Source organism: Phalangium opilio, unplaced genomic scaffold (assembly GCF_054372755.1).
Source record: "Phalangium opilio isolate 3A_F unplaced genomic scaffold, DU_Popi_V2 ptg000003l_1, whole genome shotgun sequence".
Taxonomy (NCBI): Eukaryota; Metazoa; Arthropoda; class Arachnida; order Opiliones; family Phalangiidae; genus Phalangium; species Phalangium opilio.
Window position 1 is genome coordinate 14,112,875 of NW_028324145.1, and position 20,424 is coordinate 14,133,298.

General features: G+C 39.5%; 2 protein-coding genes across 3 annotated transcripts in view; both read right to left on the bottom strand.

Moving 5' to 3' along the window:
* LOC149718032 (cell adhesion molecule Dscam1-like) overlaps positions 1 to 20,424 on the bottom strand; it is a 191,934-nt gene that overhangs the window by 64,818 nt on the left and 106,692 nt on the right. For both annotated transcript variants that reach the window (XM_089841839.1, XM_089841840.1), the window contains one exon: positions 3,993 to 4,322. In XM_089841839.1, coding sequence (XP_089697965.1) covers positions 3,993 to 4,322 — 330 coding nt within the window. The remainder of the gene's footprint in view (positions 1 to 3,992; positions 4,323 to 20,424) is intronic.
* On the bottom strand, positions 2,085 to 3,532 carry LOC149718033 (uncharacterized). The gene is made up of 4 exons (XM_089842032.1): positions 3,040 to 3,532; positions 2,755 to 2,929; positions 2,527 to 2,679; positions 2,085 to 2,453 (listed from the first exon to the last, which is right to left on the bottom strand). The coding sequence occupies exons 1-4, from the start codon at positions 3,206 to 3,208 to the stop codon at positions 2,123 to 2,125; spliced, it is 828 nt and encodes a 275-aa protein (XP_089698158.1). The 5' UTR covers positions 3,209 to 3,532; the 3' UTR covers positions 2,085 to 2,122.

Below are 20,424 nucleotides of genomic sequence, written 5' to 3' on the forward strand. Positions count from 1 at the left end.
AAGAGGGCCTCCGCCACTGCGAGAAGCTATCATTGCCTCGGCGCTAATGCCGTGCCTGACGAAATGAGGTTAGCCACCGCCTGCCTGGTTCTAGTGTGGCAGTGGGTGGACTGGCCCTCCTTGCTTAAGACTCCAGAGCGAATGGGGCCCAAATTACCAACTAACTTATCCACGGTCGAAATACTTCGCCTTTAGCACCTCGTTAAGTTTCTGCCCGTTTCATTTACGGGACCCTGGCCCGAATGTTAGGACCGCGCGATATGCATATATCGAATTATTCGATCCGACCGATTCTTGCTCGGATAAATTTAATACATTTCCAAACAGATCGTTTGGTCTTTGACGGATCGCTTTAAAGCGTTACGTAAAGCGACGCGTAAGCGAGGGTCTCACATGCGTAAAAGTTCGACAGAAACGCGGTACAGAAACTGAAACGTATTTTACTTTTCTACTCCGTTTTCGTTTACGTTTCTGGGTTTGGCGCACACTAGGAAGCGTAAAAATTCTTTGTCGGATTCGACATTTCGAATACAGTGCCATCTATTTGAGTCTGTTTCGGTAAATAACGAACAAACATGAAAAATGGCGCTTAACAAAGGTTTAGCGGCTTTGTATTATTCCTATTCGGCCCAGCTTTTGGTATTAATCGCGACATACAAAAAATTAAAAGAAAGGAAAAAGAAAAAGATATGGATCAGAAAGATATTTCAATTTAGACACCAATATGGATTCGGTAATACTTTGATTCCACAGCTTCGGAATCATGATCAGGAATACTACTTCCAGTAAGAATAGCCACAGATTTATTTATTTATACATTTCTTGCTAATTATTGGAATATTATATATAGATTTATGAGAATGACCCCTGTAACATTTGAAAATATCCTGCAAAGAGTTGGAAGATTAATTGAAAAGAAAACTACTCGTTGGCGAGAGCCAATTTCTCCCAGAGATAGATTGGCGATTACTTTAAGGTAATGATTTGTTTGTATAGAATCAATTAATTTAATTTGTAATAAATTTGCAGATTTTTAGCAAGCGGAGAAACGTATCGGAGCTTAAGCTACGCATTCAGAGTTGGGCGTTCTACAATTTCTCATATTGTAAAATCAACATGTCAGGTACACAATATGATTTCTGCATATGTTATACTGAATAGTTTTTCAACTTCAATTGTCGTAGGTTATTTGGGAAAACCTTAAAGATGAGTACATGGTAATGCCCAAAACTCCCGAGGAGTGGCAGATAATAGCCGATGCGTTTGAAAAGCGATGGCAACTTCCTCATTGTGTAGGTAGTATCGATGGAAAGCATGTATATATGGAGTGCCCCAAAAATACAGGAACTTTAAACTACAATTATAAAGGCACATTCAGTAAAGTACTTCTTGCCGTTTCGGACTCAGCATACAAATTCCTATTTGTTGATTTTGGCCATTATGGTTCAGAGAGCGATGGCGGTATTTTTAGAAAGTGTATATTTGGGAAACGTTTGCTAACAAATGCAATTAATCTTCCACCACCTGCACTTTTACCAAAATCAAATATCATATACCCATATTTTTTCATTGGAGACGAAGCTTTCCCATTGAAGACTAATTTAATGCGGCCCTACCCACGAAAATCGAATTTTAATCATAATGAACGTATTTACAACTACCGATTAAGTAGAGCCCGCAGGGTGGTGGAAAATGCGTTTGGCATTCTTTCTGCACGATTTAGAATATTCAAACGGCCCCTAAACTATGGTGAATCTGCAGTACCTTCCATAGTATCAGCAGCTTTAGTTCTTCATAACTATTTACTAACCGAGGTACCCAACACATATTGTCCAGTTGGTTATGCAGATAGGGAGGATGCAAACCACAACCTTGTTCCGGGTCAGTGGCGCGACGAAACAAATATCCCGAATCTGAATGATCGATTAGGTTCAAACATGTATAGCCAGGATGCCAAAGTATTAAGGGACAAGCTAGCTAAATACTTAAATGAAGAAGGGGAGGTTCCATGGCAGAATGATATGGTTTACCGTGGTTTACCGCCATAGTATGCTATGAATAAGTAAATAACATACACATAAAAGTCTTGTATGAACATTAAATTTCTTTATTTTGGTTTGATTTATGAAAAATATTTTTCTTCTTTTTCTAACATTAACAACTCGATTTGTTTCATTACTGCGAATTGGTCTTTACCACTAAAATTCCTCAGCCTGTTTTGCAATAAATCACAAAACAGTTTGATTTTATCTGCTGGCTCGGATTCATTATTTGTAACAATAGCACTGGCAATAGTGCTTGATGTGTCTGAAAATGTTTTCAGAGCATCACTGAATGCAACATCGATATCCATGGTTTTAGCTTTTTTCTTTGGTGGCAGCTGACTTTGGGTGTTGCTACGTTTATTTGAGTCAATACTCGACCTACTGCAACTTGTACCTGGCCTGCTTTGTCTAAAATAAGATATTTTCAGTGAGCCATGTGGCATTTCATTGAATATGGACAATATTATAACTATTTATTTACTCCTGACAAGAGCTTCGGCTATCGTCTTCCTGGTTTTCATTTATTGGTGTAGCAGGCCGGGGGATGTGAAGGACATCGTCTATATCATCTTGATTAAGTTGAGTGTCATCAACAGTGTCACAAAGATTTATACTGGTGTCATTTGTTATTGTACTTCATTATAAATAATTCAATAATTGCATTACAAATTTCACACCCTTCATAATATATGATTTAAAGTTTAAATACCTCTCTGCTTGAACATCAATACCACTCAGAATATTGTCCATGATATCAAAAAGCTCCCAGTTCGATTTCAGAACCTCCTTACTACCACTACCACTAACCGACGTTTCCTTAATTCGCCTCTTATCTCTTCGATACCGATCGCGTTGTGTTTTCCACCATTTTTCTGCATCCTTTGCTTTAAAACAAACAGGGGTTTTATATGTGGTTACCCGTTGGATCGTGGATATAGTTCCATAGTGCCCATATCATTAAACCGAGGCTTAAAAGTTAAAACATATTACGAACCTGATAAACCATGTGCTGCCCCAATGGCTTGCCATATCGTTTGTTTGAACACGGTATCTTTATAGTTTTTTTCTTTCTTATCATACAGACATGGATAAGTTCTTACTCTTTCAACAAATTGTTCCAATTCAGCACGCTTATCCGCTCTACTCTTTTTACTCTCCGCCATTTTTTTTTATTGTGAGTGACATCACCGATCGCATATCTGATTGGCTGGAGCTTAGCGTAAAATGTTTTACGACGGAAAAAGTTGAGACAATTTCAACTCTCTTTTCTAGTACGTTTACGTCGAAGTTTTTTGTACGTTTACGTTTCAGTTTACGTTTCTGTCGAACTTTTACGCATGTGAGACCCTCGCTGTAGACTTAATTTTTGGCAATTCAGCTTCTCTCGTCATTTTACACCCCTTTCGTTCCCCCCGGAGAGTCAAATGCCGCCTTTCCGACTCTGTGTCAAAACGCTCCAACGAATCTAAAATGGAATTTTCACCGAAAAGAGGTGACTCGATGGGGACTTTCGAATTTAAAACCAATGCGGAGAAATTTATCAAATTATGCCCACCACCAGAAAATGGGATTTTTGAACCGCTAGTCCAAAAAAAAAAAAAAAAAATAATATCGATCCATTTTGGATTTATCGTGGTTAAGTAACGCCGCGAGTAAGTAACACCAATAAGGTCAGGGAAACGCGCCGCAATTAACGGGAACTAGTTAAGCCCTTAGTTGGCTTCGTCGTGAAAATTTAAAATTTTGGGAAAACCCAGGAAAGACCGTGCCCATGAGGAACGCTTCTAAGGTTTCCCCAATTTTACCTCGAATTTAACAGCTAAAGTTACTGACTGGGACTAAAAGAAACACCGTGCCTTATAAGTAACGTAGCAAAAACTGCAACAAGGCGATAATGGGTCGCGTGACACTTGGGTAAAGGTAAGAAGAAAAGTATATGGGGCCTACCTGCTCTGATTTTGACTTCACGACTGATAATGGAACCGACGACATTCTCGGCGACGCATCGGTACACTCCCGAATGCACGTCTTGGCGATAGTCTTTGGCTTTGAAGGGTTGAAAGACGAGAGAGCCGTCCGCTCGCACTTGTCGAAGTCGAGGAACATCCTCCACCAAGGTGGCACCGTCTTGTCGAAGCCACGTGATGCTGGGAGTGGGATTACCTTCGGCGCTACACGAAATGGACACTCCCGTCGAATTTAAAAAGTCTACTCGGTTCGGGGGTTCCACCACAAAACGCGGCCCTTGCCGTTGCAAAGCGTCCGTCGGTACCAATCCTAAAATTAAAAAAATTGACATAATCTTTACTCTGCTAGGGTTAATTTTATTTTTCTTGTAAATTTGCCTCCACAAAACATTTCATTAGCGGCCAAATGTTTGATAAGACTCGTTTTAAAAAGGAAACTAAAAATGATTTACGACTTTTAATCTTCGCAAAAAGAAAAACAAGGCGAAATAATTATTCAACGGAACTCGGTCGAATAATAAGCTCAGTTACGCAACCCCTTTTTTTTTCAAGAACGCGCGTTAAGAGAAGAAAATAACGGAGCTGAAAGGAAGCTAACAATTTTTTTCCGTTAAGTTGATGGCCGGGATGCAAAACGTGGTTTCCGGAAAAACCAATTATCAAGATGGAATGAATCCAGTTTATCTAGCCGGGCAGAAAAGCGAGAACCACTCTAGCCGCGTCCATAGAGAAGACGGAGAAAAAGTTACTGGTGAAGCCCAGTAGCGCGGTGCCACGTTCGACGTACGTCACATAGCTTAAAATGTCAAATATTAAGTCATTTCTAAATAATTTCATAAAGCATTCAGACTCCTTTTCTCAATTCTCTATGGTTCGGTAATACTTTTTCCGATTTGGTTGTTTTTTCCATCGTAATGTTTTTCAGAGTCAACGTACCACCGCCACCATTTGTTTTTGTCATTTTTTAGAAACATTATCGCGATCCCAGCAGACTCATTGTGCCAAAGAAAAACAAAAAAAGCAAAAACACGAGAGGGCAAGGACAGAGTACTCAGAAGAAGTACGGGAAGGAAAGTAAGAAAAAGACGCGTATTAAATAATTATTAAACCGAGTAGATACATCCAAAACTTCTGAATAATTAAATCAAAACGTAGATAAACATCGTAATTATAGGAAATACATAATTCATCGAAGGTAGTTCAGTTTTTTTTTCTTTCCTTCATTCGTAATGGTACGGAAAAGATCCAAACTCCTATAAAAGAAGCGGCGATATCGAGCCAGACTTTAATGACGTTTGGGGCCCCCAAGATTTATAAATATCTCAGACCGTCTGCTATTCGGGTTTTACATTATTAATTTCCTTTTTGAGGGAGGGAAGGGGGGGGGCAGGCAAGATCGACGCTCCATTGGCTTTTCTGCTCTATATATACCGATACCAAACAAGTGGGGCAAGATATTTTCAGAATACTTGGATGTACTCGCGATTCATCCCTAATCCAGTAAAAATTAATTAAAATTATTTTTCCTCAGATCTATCTGGACCTTTGAACTTTGAGCTTGTAGAGTTATGTCATTTTAGTAATCACAGCATGCATTTTTTATCAATTTTTATGACCTAAATTATGTATATAAACTAAACAGAGATCATTTCATCTAAACACGCAGACCTAATCCGACAGCTAGTAATGTAATATTGACGATAATAAACCGCGCTATCCTCTAAACTAAGTAAACCCACCTTCATCGCAATCAAGTATTAACCCTAACAGAGCTACCTAGTTACTCTTTATTTAAACTTTGAATGTTTTCGGGTAAAGAAAGCCGGGAGCCGAAAGCCGCTAAGAAGTATACAAAATTGAAGCTGGCTGGAGTCTAGTCTCTTCTCATTTAATATTTGACGGGTTTCGATATAAAATACTCATAAGATACGCTCTTCTAAACCTAACCCAACCAAAACAATTCAAGTTTAGGATTTTAAATTATAAATGAAATTTTGCCAAAGTGAATATCCCGTGAGAGAGAGAGAGAGGAGAGAAAGAGAGTGAGTTTTAAACTTTGTTCTTTTTCTAGGCCTTGAGGTAAAATTTTTACTCTCGTATGTATGTATGAATATTCTTCTACGTATTTTAAATTCGCGTATTCCTTCCTAATCGCTGACGCGGCCCAAAAATGGAAAGCGAATTACTTCGTGGGAAGGAATGTAATTTAAAAACGGTTTCGAACACCGCGCACTTTCCCTCTCCCATCCCCGTTTAGTTAATCGCCCGGTGTTTTAGAATGGTTTCTCTTTTATATCCAATTTAGGTATTAACTCAAAGTTGTAATATTATTTGCACATACAAAGTTCCCATTAAAGCGAAGGAAAGCTTTGATAATTTCGGGTTAGTAGATTGATGGTTTTATTTAGACAAGGAACAACGAACGAAAGGTTCCGCTGAGCGTATTGGGTTTTTTCCCACCGTTCTCAGTGTTTATTAAAAAACACGGTAGATTGGACAGTTAAATATCAAGGACGTTAAAGGAGATTGCTTTTCGGGTTACGTATAAATACGGAGTGCGTCGTTAGTTACGCACGCTAGAGCAAACAGAGCCAAACTCATTTCAAAAACATATTCTCTTTCCTTATTTGACGTTCTTATTGACCAACTTTAAAATAAAATCATTAAGCCCGGTCATTACCTATAGAAATATGTACTTACTGACAACGTAACTAATGATACTTTTATTTAATATAATATAAAACTTGTATACTTATTTAAAAGTTTTAAAACGCAAATTGCTCGGTGCCATCGATCAAAAGAGGTAGGTAGGTATCACGAAAAAGGGTGATCCCTTACCTGCCATAATCGCGAGAACGAGTACCATTTTGAGAGAGAACCTTTGGAAGAAGACGAAGACATCCAATTTGTTATTGGGCAACATTTTATAAACGTCGAACATGATTAATAATTTATTATTTATATATATTTGATACGATACGATGAGAGTACGTATTATTTAAAACCTATTTCAACGTTCAATAATTCCGTTCACAAGTTGCTTTTAGTTAAAATTGAAAGCCGAACAAGCCCAAGACCGACAACGTCATCTCGACGAACTGCACTCCTGAATATGGTAACGGCGACAGACACAAAGTACCACCTGTAGCCTTTCAGACCCATGTGCTATCTTCGCGATATTAATCAATTCTTTTTTACACAAAGGAAATTAATATAAAAATGCCCGGAAAGATATATTTTTTCCAATAATCTTGTTTAATACGGTATGGCCTCGTGTTGGGAGCCTGACACGAGTCCGAAGCGTTGTTTATAAAAGCACGCTTCGTATTTGGGCGCGAAATTTTCGAGGCGTCCGACTGCTTCCGTAGCTAGTAAAGCGAGTGAATATCGTAACTAGTGAACTCTTTAAACTCTCTCCGCCGTCCGCGAGCTTGCCACGAACGCAGGCGCAAATCGGACATTTTCCTCTCTCTCTCTCTCTTACTCTTACTGTGGTGGTGGTCCCCTTCTAGGGGTTCTATAGGAAGACAAGGGGCGTAGTTCTACTGTCCCCCCGTTTAATATCCCTCTCTGCTACCCCCTTCTTTCGAGATCATCAATAAAGGGTCCGGTATCCATGGTTACTCTCTTTTCCTCTCTCTCTCTCTCTCTCGCTCGCTCGCTCTATCCTTTCCTCCTCTTCTCCAAATACGAGCGAACCTAGTTTCGTCCCGTATGTGGCACCCGAAGCTAGAGTTTCGTATAACCGACCTCCACCACCGTTCTAGGAGCTGAGGACAAAATACAGTCCCCGCTCCCAGGCTATAGAGTCAAACAGCGTACCGTAACCAGGACGCCCAAGTCTTCCAAGAACGTTCAGTACCAACTCCTCACTTCTCGTATAGACGTGATAGAGTTCCAAGACGTCTTAGCCTCGATATTAGGTCTGCTGGCTGTTTTAGAGCAGTACGGTGTTTGATAGAGTATAGCGAGGCGGTGTCGAGCGGCCCCGGGCCTCGATTATTAACAGATGTCACTCATGGATGGAAGGGTGGAAGGAGAGACGAGCCCAAGCAGTCTCTACCTCTCTTCCAATGCATCCTTTGGTTTTCTAGGACGAGTACGGGGAGGACAATCGCCGCGACTCAAGAGGATGTTGCGGGAGAAGAAGAAAAGAAGAGAGACTAACCGTTGGTGCGGAAGAGAAAGAGGGGCTTTCTTTCTGTCCGATGATCTTAAGGCAGGTCGAGATGATGGGACTTTCGGGTCAGACTTGAAGGAAGAAGATCAGGCCTCGCAACTTCGGATTAATTTATATCAAAACGCGCTTTGATTAAACGTATAGCGCAAAAATAAACATTTTGCAGTCACAGCTAGAACTGACCTTCTACGTAAATTCTAAAGGGGGGTATTATCTGGGTCAAAGGTTATAGCGCGCTTTAAAACGAGATAGCTCTAGCCAATAACGGAATGTAATAGTAATTATTCCGAAAACTCTTCCCAAAATGGAATTCGAGCAACGTTATCGAATCAATAAGGTCAGGAAGAAAGAGAGAGAGAGAGAGCGCGCGCGGCGAATAAACAATTAGGCAGTTCGTAAAATAAATAAACCTTCATGAATATTTACAGCGAGTAAATACGCTGCCCTAGTTCAGTAAACACCCTCCCCCCCCAACTCAACTCTAAAGCCCACCGTGTTCTGGTAAAAAAGACAAGGAGGTGTTCACCTTGGAAGCGACTCCCTCATTTGTTTTACAAGCCATGTATTACAGTGTTTGGACATGGACACCCTATAGCGTACGTATCAAACACTCATTACCAACCTCGGGGTGGACCCCGCGTTAAACCCAAATCCGTGTGATAAACTATCCTAACTACAGTAATTTTGGAAGGGAAAAAAGGTATAAGGGAACCCACTTTGTATTATAAAATACGAACGAGGATTCTAGGACACGATAAAACATTCTCCTTGAACTAATGGATTTTACTTCTTAATATTTTAACTTATTACGGCTAATTTACGACCCGAATGATTTGTTCAAATTCCGTAATAGAATAAAAAATAGTTTCAGTCTAGAGATTTCCGTTTAAGCCGCCAGTTGGTTAAACAGTCAAAGAAAACTGATGGCTATAATTAATTGAATAAATTCATTAGCGGCGCTAGCTTAAAATCGAATGAGAAGAAACAAAACGAATCCCGCGGCCAATCTCTTTAAGTACTTAGCGAATCACGCGATTTTACAAAAGAAAACGGATAAGTACACGTTAAAAGGCAGTCACTATGTATAGAAGTCCATATAGAAGGCGAAAGCTCCTATAAAAGAAAGAGCCCGAAGCAACAAACACGCCTTAATGGTTTCTCAACGACAAAATTCCAAATTCGCCCTATTAATATCAATGTAAAAGGCTTGGCAGCTGGGAAAAGGGGTGAGGGGGGGCTAGCCTGGAAGAAGCGCGCCTTTGACGGTGCTAGGAAGGAGGTCCCTGAGGGAATTTCATCAGTAGAAACAAGGGAGGAAGGAAAGCGGGGACACGGGGACGTTTTATTATCCAGAATTAAAGGATCCTCATTTTGGAAGCCGAAATCATTTCTCAGTTTGCTCTGGATATCATAATCCGAATAATGGAAAACAAAAACTGTTTCACTAATGAAGGAAAATAATTAGCAGTTTCATATTGTAATGATTTTCGTGTCTTTCAAAAAACTTTCTTAAGAGAGTTATTAGATTGAATATTCGCGCAAAATTAAAGATCGGACATTAGCATTCGACGACATCAAAGTAAACTGGGCCTGATCCAGAGTATTACTTTGGAAATCCGTTTGGAAGGCAATGGGTGGAACAATAGGGAAACAAATTACGCTATATTACTGGGACCAGGATCTGGGGGACTTTCATCAACAACACGGCGAGGAGGACTGACCCAAGCACCATACTGCGATTCCGGTACTATACCACCCCGGTAATTGATCGAAACAGCTTTGTTATTGGGAATGCTTTTTCAGGACTCCTTTTGTTTGAGAGTAGTGATTTTTCTCACGCGATGGATTGTTCCAGACTCTTAAGAGTAGAGGAAACCGGGTCTACATTGAGGAAGGACGGAGGAGGGGAGTCAGCCAATAAAATTAGGACGGCGACCCTTTTTGCCCACAAATGCTGCCCACTGTACTCTGGTAAAAGAAAGAATAACACAAATAAACAATGTACCTTGCTTAACCCCTCCCACCGGAAGTCCCTCTAGCTTGGCCAATATGGGGTGTCTCCTGTTAGGGCAAAATACTAGGTCTATAGATGACTTCGGGTCCACTCCGGAGATTGTTGGTATAGGGAGTGGTCCACTTGGGCCAAAGATGGAACGAGATAAGCGCGTCCTTTTAATCTATTAGCGCCACCCTTGTAAGAGAAGAGTAGGGAATGGAAGGGATGAAAACTAATATCCTTTCTAGATCATCTTTCATCGAAGTTTCCCGAGAGTTTTTTCCTCGGTAAACAGACTTTTCAATATAGTTTCTAATTTGGGAAATTTCAAAAAATTTTCCTAAAGTAAACTCAAACCCTAATTTCAATTTTTCCAGGAGTAATTTAAAAAAAAGGAAAATTTTGTAAGATTTCTGGCAAATTACCATAAAGCATTGTTGTTGCACGATCAACTTTTCTGTCAAGGTTTTCCATTGGGAATTTCGGTGCAAACAAAGTCTATAACGTCGTATTATAATTTGTATAATTTAGCAACTAAGTTTGATACTCGTATTCGGTTTTAAAGGCATCGGAAAGAGACTGAAGGAAAGGAAAATGGGCCAAGTCAGCAAAAAAACGGGGGCGCACACGCTTCGCTCTGATTATTAAAATTGAAAATTGATAAAAATCTAATTCAAATAAGGTTGATAAAAAGATTTCTCTCCCTCCCCTTGACGGTAGCCTGTTCGTTACCTTTGGCGTGATTCATCGCAAAAAGAGCAGCGAAACGCGTTATTAAAATAAGGTTTTAGCGCCCCCTACTCTGTTTAAAATGGAATATTTAATAATGGCAACCATTGTGAAACTAGAGCGAGACAGACACTCGAAAGCGTCGGATAAACGAAAAGAGGAGGAAAAAAAAGTTTCAAGAGTATCTTTTAAGTCTGTCTAAAATATCAAAAAGGCAGCAGCCTTATTCATTTGAACAAGCTTTTCACGCCTTATAAAGCAATCGTCAAAATCCCCCACACCCCCAACACCCCAAGCATCTCAACTCCGCGCTTTAGAGGACATGACGCGGGGGAATCGACCGGGACGTGCCAATCTACTGTACGTGACAATCGAATGTAAAGTTTCAGATTGTAGATTTACCAAATGTAAGGAGTTTGCTATATTATCTAAGGATGGTACGAAATGTTTCGTTTCATCGCCAATAATTCGGACACGGTTTCAGTTTTAGTCCGAACTCCGAAATCAAAGGTCATCAGCGTTTCACACGAGGTCGGGAAATGGCCCGAGGTGAACAAAATGCGTCACGTTTTTCAGGGCTTTTACCGCGGTTTTAGAAGGTAACTATTTCCAAGTACAATCTGGCGTAAAGAAATTTCGAGTTCTTAAGGTACACGTACTACTTGCTCCCTTGGAAGTTTCGGGAAAAAGGTCGAAGGGAGTAAAGCTTGCTCGAGAAATCCTTTCGTATCTTTTTTTTTCACCCATGATGGTGCTCAACCCGCGGAAGTCCAATAAGACCCGAAAGTCTGTAGTGCCTCTTTGATCCAGCTTTACCTCTTTCCCCTTTTTACGACTTTTCTCGTCTTGGTGGTACACGATCCGCTCTTACCTTTTCAATAGGCCTGCCTGGAAATAGGAGCCCTACACTACAAACTCTCGCGTTTCGAACACAGACCCCAAAAAGAAAGTGTTAAATAAAAGACGACAAGGACACAAGGTAAAAGGAGCGTCTCCTAAAATATTTTCGCGGTGAAAAGAGACCCCCGGGTTTGGACCGATAAAGTTCATTGACTAATAAATAAAAGGCATGCAGAGGGCTCAATATTAATTCATAACCGTTGACGTTAAAATCAATATATTAAAATGAACGTAACGCTTTGGCAATTTTTCTCCACCGACTTTTTATCCTATTATATATTTTAAGGGTGCCTAAAAATTTCCGTAGCTACAAAAGGATCCAAAAAAGAAGCGAGTTAAAAAAAAATGGTGTCCCCAGCACGGGGCCCCGCTTTTCGCAGTCTAAAAATCAATCAAGCTCTTTGTTCGAAAATGTTCGTACGTCGGCTACGAGTAAGCCCGCGCTAAAAATCGATATTCCAATTTATTTCTCGACTGCCAGAGAAAGCTCGGAACGCGGGAATCCCATGGTCACAAATTCACCCGAAATATTCCAGCGCTATAGGCATAGGTGCCCTAGGCCATTTAAATTAAGCGAAGAAACGACGCCAGATTAGACCCGAGTGGATTCTCTCGGAAAAATTGTCAATTCCTTCAATGCAGGATGAAGAATAAGTGAAAAACGCCCTCGTCTGTTTTTTCATCTTTTCTCTTTCCACGGATGGTGAGAATTTTTACGATTGGATGCGAATGAACACCTGGCGTCATTTTTCTATCTGAATTTTTGCAATGCCTCTAAAAACGGATAAAGATGATTTGACGCGGGATAAGGCCTTATAAAGGAAATTACAACATCCACTATAGAGTAATAGACTTTGGCGAGTAATAAAACTGTGTTTTGAAAACTTCCCAACTCGGGTACGTAAAAACAGCTAGATTTCACTGGTGGACGACAGGTATGAAAATACCTCGAGGTTCGGGATGAAAACGCTACTCTGGGGAAGAATAGCGACGTGAAATATGGCGGGAAGCTAAAATGGAAAGGGTTCCGAAAACGGATGGGGGATGGTAAAGCGGCTGGAGCTGACGTTGATGAAATTTCAATACGCTCGGCTAGCGGGTGTCGCTGTTAGATGATTCTGATAGCCCTAGGGTCTCGTATCATCTTCGTCACTACAAGCTCGGATCTCTAACGTCCTCGTTACCGAAGACGCGGTTTGCTCGAGTCCATTAAGATACACCAGTTTCATCTTCCGTTTCTTAACCGGAAACTCCAGAAACTTAACGGACAGTATGAGATTTCTATTTGAGGTTAGAGCTCTCGAGGATCGCCAAACACCTCTTCATTTATTCTACCAACCTTGATTGAGATAGTGGCGAGGGACGGAGATATATGGGGAAAACCTCATAGTTATTACTGAGTGAGGGCGCTGATGAGTTTACGTAAGTTCCGAATTGAATGAAAAGCTTCATTCGGAGGAAACAAAAGGAATTTGCGCGAAAGGCGATTTTAAAATTGAATCCTAAAGCGAGTCTCGCAAATTGAAATGTTTACAAACGAGTGTACATAAAGATTATAAAACTAAAAATGGAGGACTTTTCGGAAAGTTTTAATTCCATCGGTTTGTTTGTATAAAGCATAATGAATTATAAAACCTAGGCGCCCATAAACATATTAAATAATTATAAAATCAATGAAGCGAGAAGAAAAGCGCGCACACTCTGACCGGGGATATGTTAGAAAAATCCATATTGAGACAGCATGCACTTACAGTAATCACTTTGCACGCGGATACGTGTATAAACACGAAAACAATCGCGAGAAGCGAGCACAAGAACGCAACTCGTGTCTTAGGAGCGCCAGAGAAGAAAAAAATACATATTTTGGGGTAGATCGTCGAGTAAAGGTTGGAATAACGTATAGAATGAAAAAAGAAATCCTGGATTTTTTTCAATACAAACAAAAAGTCGTACATCGGGGACCAACACTAAAAATCGTGTTTTTTCAAAAGCGAAAAGAAACGCGGGGACAAAAGTTAAAGTTGTAAGAAACACGCAGTGTCGCCTGAATTCGGGGCATTGCAATGCAGAAAAAGCGTTACGCATTCCGTGGCAAATACTTTCTGGAAACAATCCTTAAGTGGCCATAATATTTTTGCTTGGAATATCCCCGTTGAAAGGCGCGTGAGACGAGCCGATAATGCGGCGAGAAACATTGTAAAATTCGTTTCTATTGAAAGAACGGTCTCTTAGGAGGAATTATTCCACTGGCTCGTTTAGCACCGGGACCTAGAGAGGGGGGATAGGGGGACGGGGGGGCAGGGCCCCTTCAAGAATCTTGCCCGGGCTTCTTCCTCGTAACCTAATCGACTCTGTAGCAGAAAGTCCAAGGCGGAAAAGCCGAAAGCTCGGATAAAGCCGAGAGAGGGAAGGAAAAATAAGAAAGAGAGGAAGGCTGCCTTTAAGAAGCTGCGAGAGAAATGTTTCGAGGATTTCGTTCGCCCAAGAAAAAGGATTCGAGTTACGACTAAAGGTAAACTAACCCGACGTTATCGAGCGACAGCCAAGCCAGACATTCGACAACAAAGATTTACCGAATGTACTCGTAAACACCCTTTTTCTCTCGATAACTTCGGGTAAACAATTTTTAGCAAAAAACATACATGGCAAGATATTACCGTTTGGCAAAAGAAAAAGAAAAGAGGTCGACTGGAGACGGTAGCGAGAAAAGAACAAATAGAAGGGAGAGGGAAGGGATAGAAAAAGTCTTTTTTTGGCTTGTTGCGCACTTTTCCTGGGTGACTGAGATAAAAACATATATATAAGCGATTTGGTTCGGTGTTATGTCCAAAAAGTATGATGGAATACGAACATTTCATTTTTATATTTTCGAGGATATTTTTCTGTTTTTTTTTTATATATCATTCCTTGGCTTTCTCGCGCTCTTTGTAGTAAAAAAACAAAAGATATATTCGTAAAATTGTACTAGTAAAGGAATTTTCATGATTGATATGGGCCAATTTTTCTTATTCTATACACCTCTTTTTTTTACTCCCGCAATTGCATTTTTATTTTTTGGCGTAATCGAATTTTCGAGTGACGTATTGGCTATAATAAACCGTGTAGTGTACGTAAAACTAAATGTTATATTCTCTCCTCTATTCAAAGGTCGCAGGTACACGGGTGTTCCCCTAGGTAGAGAAAGGATGAGACGCGAAGCCCCGAGTTACTTTAAATAAAACGTTTTCTGGCGACTCCGAATTGCGAGGCAGCCAGGCAAAAAGATGAGGTAAAACCCTGACGTTGTCGAGAATAAAGGCCGGTGCACCTTTACGGTAGAAAGAAGCCATTGTATTTTCGATTTAAATAAAAGTTTCGCCAGGCAGCCCATCTCCCGGGGAAACGTCACCCGACAACAGTCTTGCCGAGCTGCTAACAACTATACAGGACGAACAAAGAACGCGGCGGATAGGGACCAAGTTTATATAACGATTCACCGTCGTCGAGCTCGCCTCCAAATAACAATAAGAAAGGAATGGGATACTCTCCTTTTTTTATCATATCTCTGTCGCGTATTTGTATTTAGTCGAGTGTAAACAGGGTGTTGTTGCGCCTTGCAAAATGTTCCAACATTCAACGACGCGACTCGCTTCTAACGCTAAAGGTATCGACTAAACGCGTTAACTAACACTCTGTATTTTGCTATATTACATTGTATTATATACTGCATAACTTGGAATGAAAACATTCGAGCTCTTTTCATTCGGCGGATTCTTATGACGCTAGTCAACAATGGGACACGCGTGGAAACGTCAGAGAAAAGGGAAATTTGGGAAAAGATTCGGGAATCCCTTTGGGGGAAAAAGTAAGGTATCTTATCAGATGCGCCGACGCCTCTCTTATTCCAAAGAGCCACCACCTTTAGTGATTTACCTGGAAATAACCCAACGCGTTTTTTCATAAAAAGTACTAGAGCGTTATTCTCGGTGCGAGAGATTTGTTATACGAAAGGAATAAAAGACGCTGGAATATTTTCCGTATCATCAGCAATAAAGAGGGAAACTTTGCTTTGTGTTGTAAACTTCTACAGCGAGAAGAAAAACGTTCCCCTAGAGTTTATTTCGATTGGCTATAGGAAAATATAGAGTTACGACTTTATGGCACTAACGGTTCTAAAAAACAGAAGATCACGTTGTCGTGTTGTATAGATGCGGAATCAACGACATAGAAACTTATTTAAGGGGATCGAATTCCTTCTTTTCTTCTGGAGAATCGGGTGCCTGTCTAAGTCATCTTAAACGAAAGATTCGAAAAAGATTAAACCGTCATACGCGGAAGAGGAGAGAAGAGGGGAGGCTGCTGTTTGGACGACGGACCAAGGCAAGGATGAACAGAAGTATGAGAGGTCCAACCGACATCTCTATATACAGAGGAAGGAGAGAGAGAGAGAGAGAGAGAGAGAGAGGAAGGGGTGGGAGGAGAAAAAAAAGGGAAGAGCTTCTGGGATAAAATCATTGAAGTAAAAACACGTAGTCGCTCACACTTGTCTTTCTAACCACGAAGCAACGAATGCCCGCATCACTCGAGCTTCTAAAGCCCTTAACAGTATTCGGTACAGACTCGGATAGAGAGAAATACCTCTTCCGCACTTCACCGTACAGGAAGAAAAAAAGTATACGGGTTGGACGGGGGAAGCTTGGCCAGATTGAGAGGGAAAGGAGATGTATAGGGGAGAAGAGAAAAAAAACGTGATTTATCTCCGGAATTGTAGCGCGAATTCCGTAATTGGTTCAGACAGATCTTAGCTGCGCGGAGAAGGGACTACGTTATAAAAGGCTTTTCGGACACGCGTCCATTTTATACCCTTAAGTCTGTTGTTTGCGCGGACACTATGAATAAAGGATTGGCGTAAACATGGTGAGTAAGACGATTGCCTAAACATCGAACACGCCAACTTTAAGAGTGGTTCAAACGTAACTCGAGTTGGAAGAACTATATTTCCCTCAGCAAAGCTATACGGTAGAAACTCTTTTTCTCATTATGGAATAGAGGACTCACTTATCGCGGCCAGCGGTTAGGTTTTCGGACAAGCGAGAAGAAAGGAAACTCGGCTATAGCTATAGCTAGCAGCTTGGTGGTGGTGATACGCGATTAAAGCCTTTCTCTTTTTTTTTTCAGGGAATAGTTACCTAGAAAGCGAGAAGAAAAGAGGCTGAGATAGTTATGGGCGTATCTCCGAATAACAGAAGAAAGAGGAGTCGTGCTAGAAACTCGGCCGGGGTTTTCTGGGGAGAAAAAGGGTTTATGTTATTGACAGGAAACCATTTAAGTCCGCCCCCGTAGAAAAGAAAAACGGTTCACGGGTAGTTGAGCGGTTTTCAAAACAGCGTTTTGGAATAAAGCGGTGCCCAAAACAGCGGTTTGCAAAACCGCGTGGAAGCAAAACCGCAGTTGCTGTTTCCGCGTTTCTCAACACAGCGCTATTTCCCAAAACAGCGGTTGCTGTTTCCGCGTTTCTCAATATAGCGCTATTTTCCCAACCAGCGGTTTAGCACCACAGCGTTTCATAACCGTTTGTGATCCTCAGGTTAAGGACTGGTTCGCGGAATAAATTTTGGAAAAGGTGGCAGCAAATTAATAAGAGTATATTTTGGAAAAGGTGGCAGCTAATTAATAAGAAAATATTTTGGATAAGGTGGCAGCTAATCATTAGGAAAATATTTTGGAAAAGGTGGTAGGTAATTAATAGGAGAATATTTTGGAAAAGGTGGCAGCTAATCAATATCAGAATATTTTGGAAAAGGTGTCAGCTAATCAATATCAGAATATTTTGGAAAAAGTGGCAGCTAATCAATATCAGAATATTTTGGAAAAGGTGGCAGCTAATTAATAGGAGGATATTTTGGATAAGGTGGAAGGTAATTTATAGGAGTTCAAAAACCCATCCCAACCAAACATTAAAACGCATTAACACTCTAGACCACGAAACAGTTTGTTTGACAACCATTAAAATTCAAACCTATAGCTGAAATCAATACTAATTAGAGCTCGGCATTATTCATCCGTTATCCGTAAATTAGTGAATAATCGATTATTAATAGATAAATGTTGTGGACATAATTCGATTTAATATACAACTTCTGTTGATAATTCTGGATTATGGATAAAATAACGTGGATAATGGATAGATAATGCCGAGCTCTAATACTTATACTTTTAACAATACGAAACAACGCTCAAGATATAAACGCTGTAATCAAAATGCGCTGAAACGAGAAATGGCTAGAATGACAAACGCGTTTATGAAAAAGCCGTTTTGGACAATGCTGTTTTGATAACACGCCCAATCGATAACATACCAAGAAAAACTACCACAAACGCTATTTTCTCACTCGAGTGCCAATGAATCGTAACTCCACGAAAGAAAGTCGTAAGTCTCGTCATTCGTGAAGTATTAAATATAATAACATTAAATTGTAATATTTGCGAAATCTAACGCGACTAATAACTATTATTCGGCTTCCCTGGCAAACACAATGAATACCATAGACTTTTGTGGGGGAAAAAGAGAGAAAGTATTTTGTTTTTCTACTCGCAAGGCCCAAACAGTTCTGGCTAAGATAGGAAGGAATTATTTTAGGCAAACACTACCCAATGTCTCTTCTCACTCCTTTCTCTGGGCGCCCAATAAAGCCACTAAAGAAAATCTAGTCTCGATGTAAGGAGATCTGATAGCCTAGGCTTACGTATCGTATAGAGAGAGTCAGATTTAGTGGGTTAGAGGGAAGCTTAAGCATACGGGAATCGATGGCTACGCGGCGCTTAACTTCTATATACTGCAGGGACATTCCATTCCCGTTCGGACTGCAGGATGGATAAAGTTTATTCTTCTTACGAAATGGAAGCGGCGATTAATGGGAATGGTACGGGGACGGGACGGTAATGAAGTAACGAAGAATTATTTTGGATAGCGCTTTGGTCTCCGGTGCCAATGGTACTTTGCCTCGAATGGCGAAGGAAAAAAGATACTAAAAGGGTAGAAAAAGACCTCGACTATTTAATGAAGAAGTCTTAAATTAAAAGGCGCTTCCCGACGCTGATTGCAATCGATGGATGCCAAAGTGAAGGGAGCCCAGCCAAAATTTTAAATTACTTATAGGAAAAATGGGAATTTTTTCAGGAATTATACGTGTATTTATAGGAAAATATTGGACTAAAATGAATGCTTATATATAATTCTATTTTGGTTTAAACTATGTGGAAAAATAGAGGTTAATTTGTCTGCCATCTGTGTGGAACGTATATTCGATTGTATTCTAAGCTAGGACTCTCTCATTTTAAAATAAGACCAGTTTGTCACATACTTAAAATATTACTATCTTCCAACTCTTAAAAAATACTTTCGAATTTCCCATTTAAAACCAATTCCAATTTCTATAATAATTGTATTTAAAAATTTAGATTTAAGAAAAAGTTAAGATTTAAAACAAAATGCTTTAAAAAATTGAATATGAAAAACAATTCAATTTAAGAAAAAAAGTTAAATTTCAAAAAATAAAAATTATATTTCAAAAACAAAATTTCAAAAGAAAAAATTAAGTTTCAAAAGGAAAAATTAAATTTCAAAAGGAAAAATTAAACTTCAAAAGAAAAAATTAAACTTCAAAAGAAAAAATTAAACTTCAAAAGAAAAAATTAAACTTCAAAAGAAAAAATTAAATTTCAAAAGAAAAAATTAAATTTCAAAAAAAAAATTAATTTCAAAAAAAAAATTAAATTTCAAAAGAAAAAATTAAATTTCAAAAAAAAATTAAATTTCAAAAAAAAAATTAATTTGAAAAAAAAATTAAAAAATTAATTTCAAAAAAAAAAATTATTTCAAAAAAAAAATTAATTTCAAAAAAAAATTAATTTCAAAAAAAATTAATTTCAAAAAAAATTTATTTGAAAAAAATTGATTTCAAAAAAATTACTTTAAAAAAAAAATTAATTTCAAAAAAAAAATAATTAAAAAAAAAATTAAAAAAGATTCAAAAATCAACTCGGATTTAAAAAAAATTACTTCAAGGAGATTTGAAAAAAATTTAAACATGGCGGCCATATTGAAATTCAATCGAGATCGGGGCCCTACAGAATGCTAATTACCGACCTATCTTGACCGAGAACGAATACAAGATCTTCCGCGTCTATTATCTTGATTCACCGTACACCGTCACCCACCATTATGCCCTCCCGAGTCGAGCACGCTTTAAGCCTAACTACTCTCGCTAACCCTAATTAGGTACTAATCAAATTAAAATTTCCTGTACTTACAGGAAATATTTCATCCCAAAATGATTTGAATCCTTGGCTCCTCGATCCCGGCACAGTTTTGATCACAAAATTCATACACTTCGGTTTAATTTTAATTATTTAAATCCGACTTTAAATTAACAAAAATTCATCGACATAAGCGATTAGCTCGTGTCAATCAAAACTGAAAAAATGGCTGTCTTTGTCTTTCGGAAACTTCGGGAAGAAGAGGGGGACGATAGAGAAGGGGGAAGGAAGCCGGCGCTCTTGATCCTCCGTACTCCCGTACACCGGCCCATAGCTCACCCACCATATTACCCCGGAGTCGAGCACGCT

Excerpts from the sequence above, each read along its gene's own strand:
- LOC149718033 (XM_089842032.1), bottom strand. The coding sequence starts at position 3,208 with ATGGCGGAGAGTAAAAAGAGTAGAGCGGATAAGCGTGCTGAATTGGAA. Across the intron at positions 2,680-2,754 it reads ATTGATGTTCAAGCAGAGAG|TACAATAACAAATGACACCA; the intron begins GTATTTAAACTT and ends TTTATAATGAAG. Across the intron at positions 2,454-2,526 it reads AGCCGAAGCTCTTGTCAGGA|ACAAAGCAGGCCAGGTACAA; the intron begins GTAAATAAATAG and ends ATCTTATTTTAG.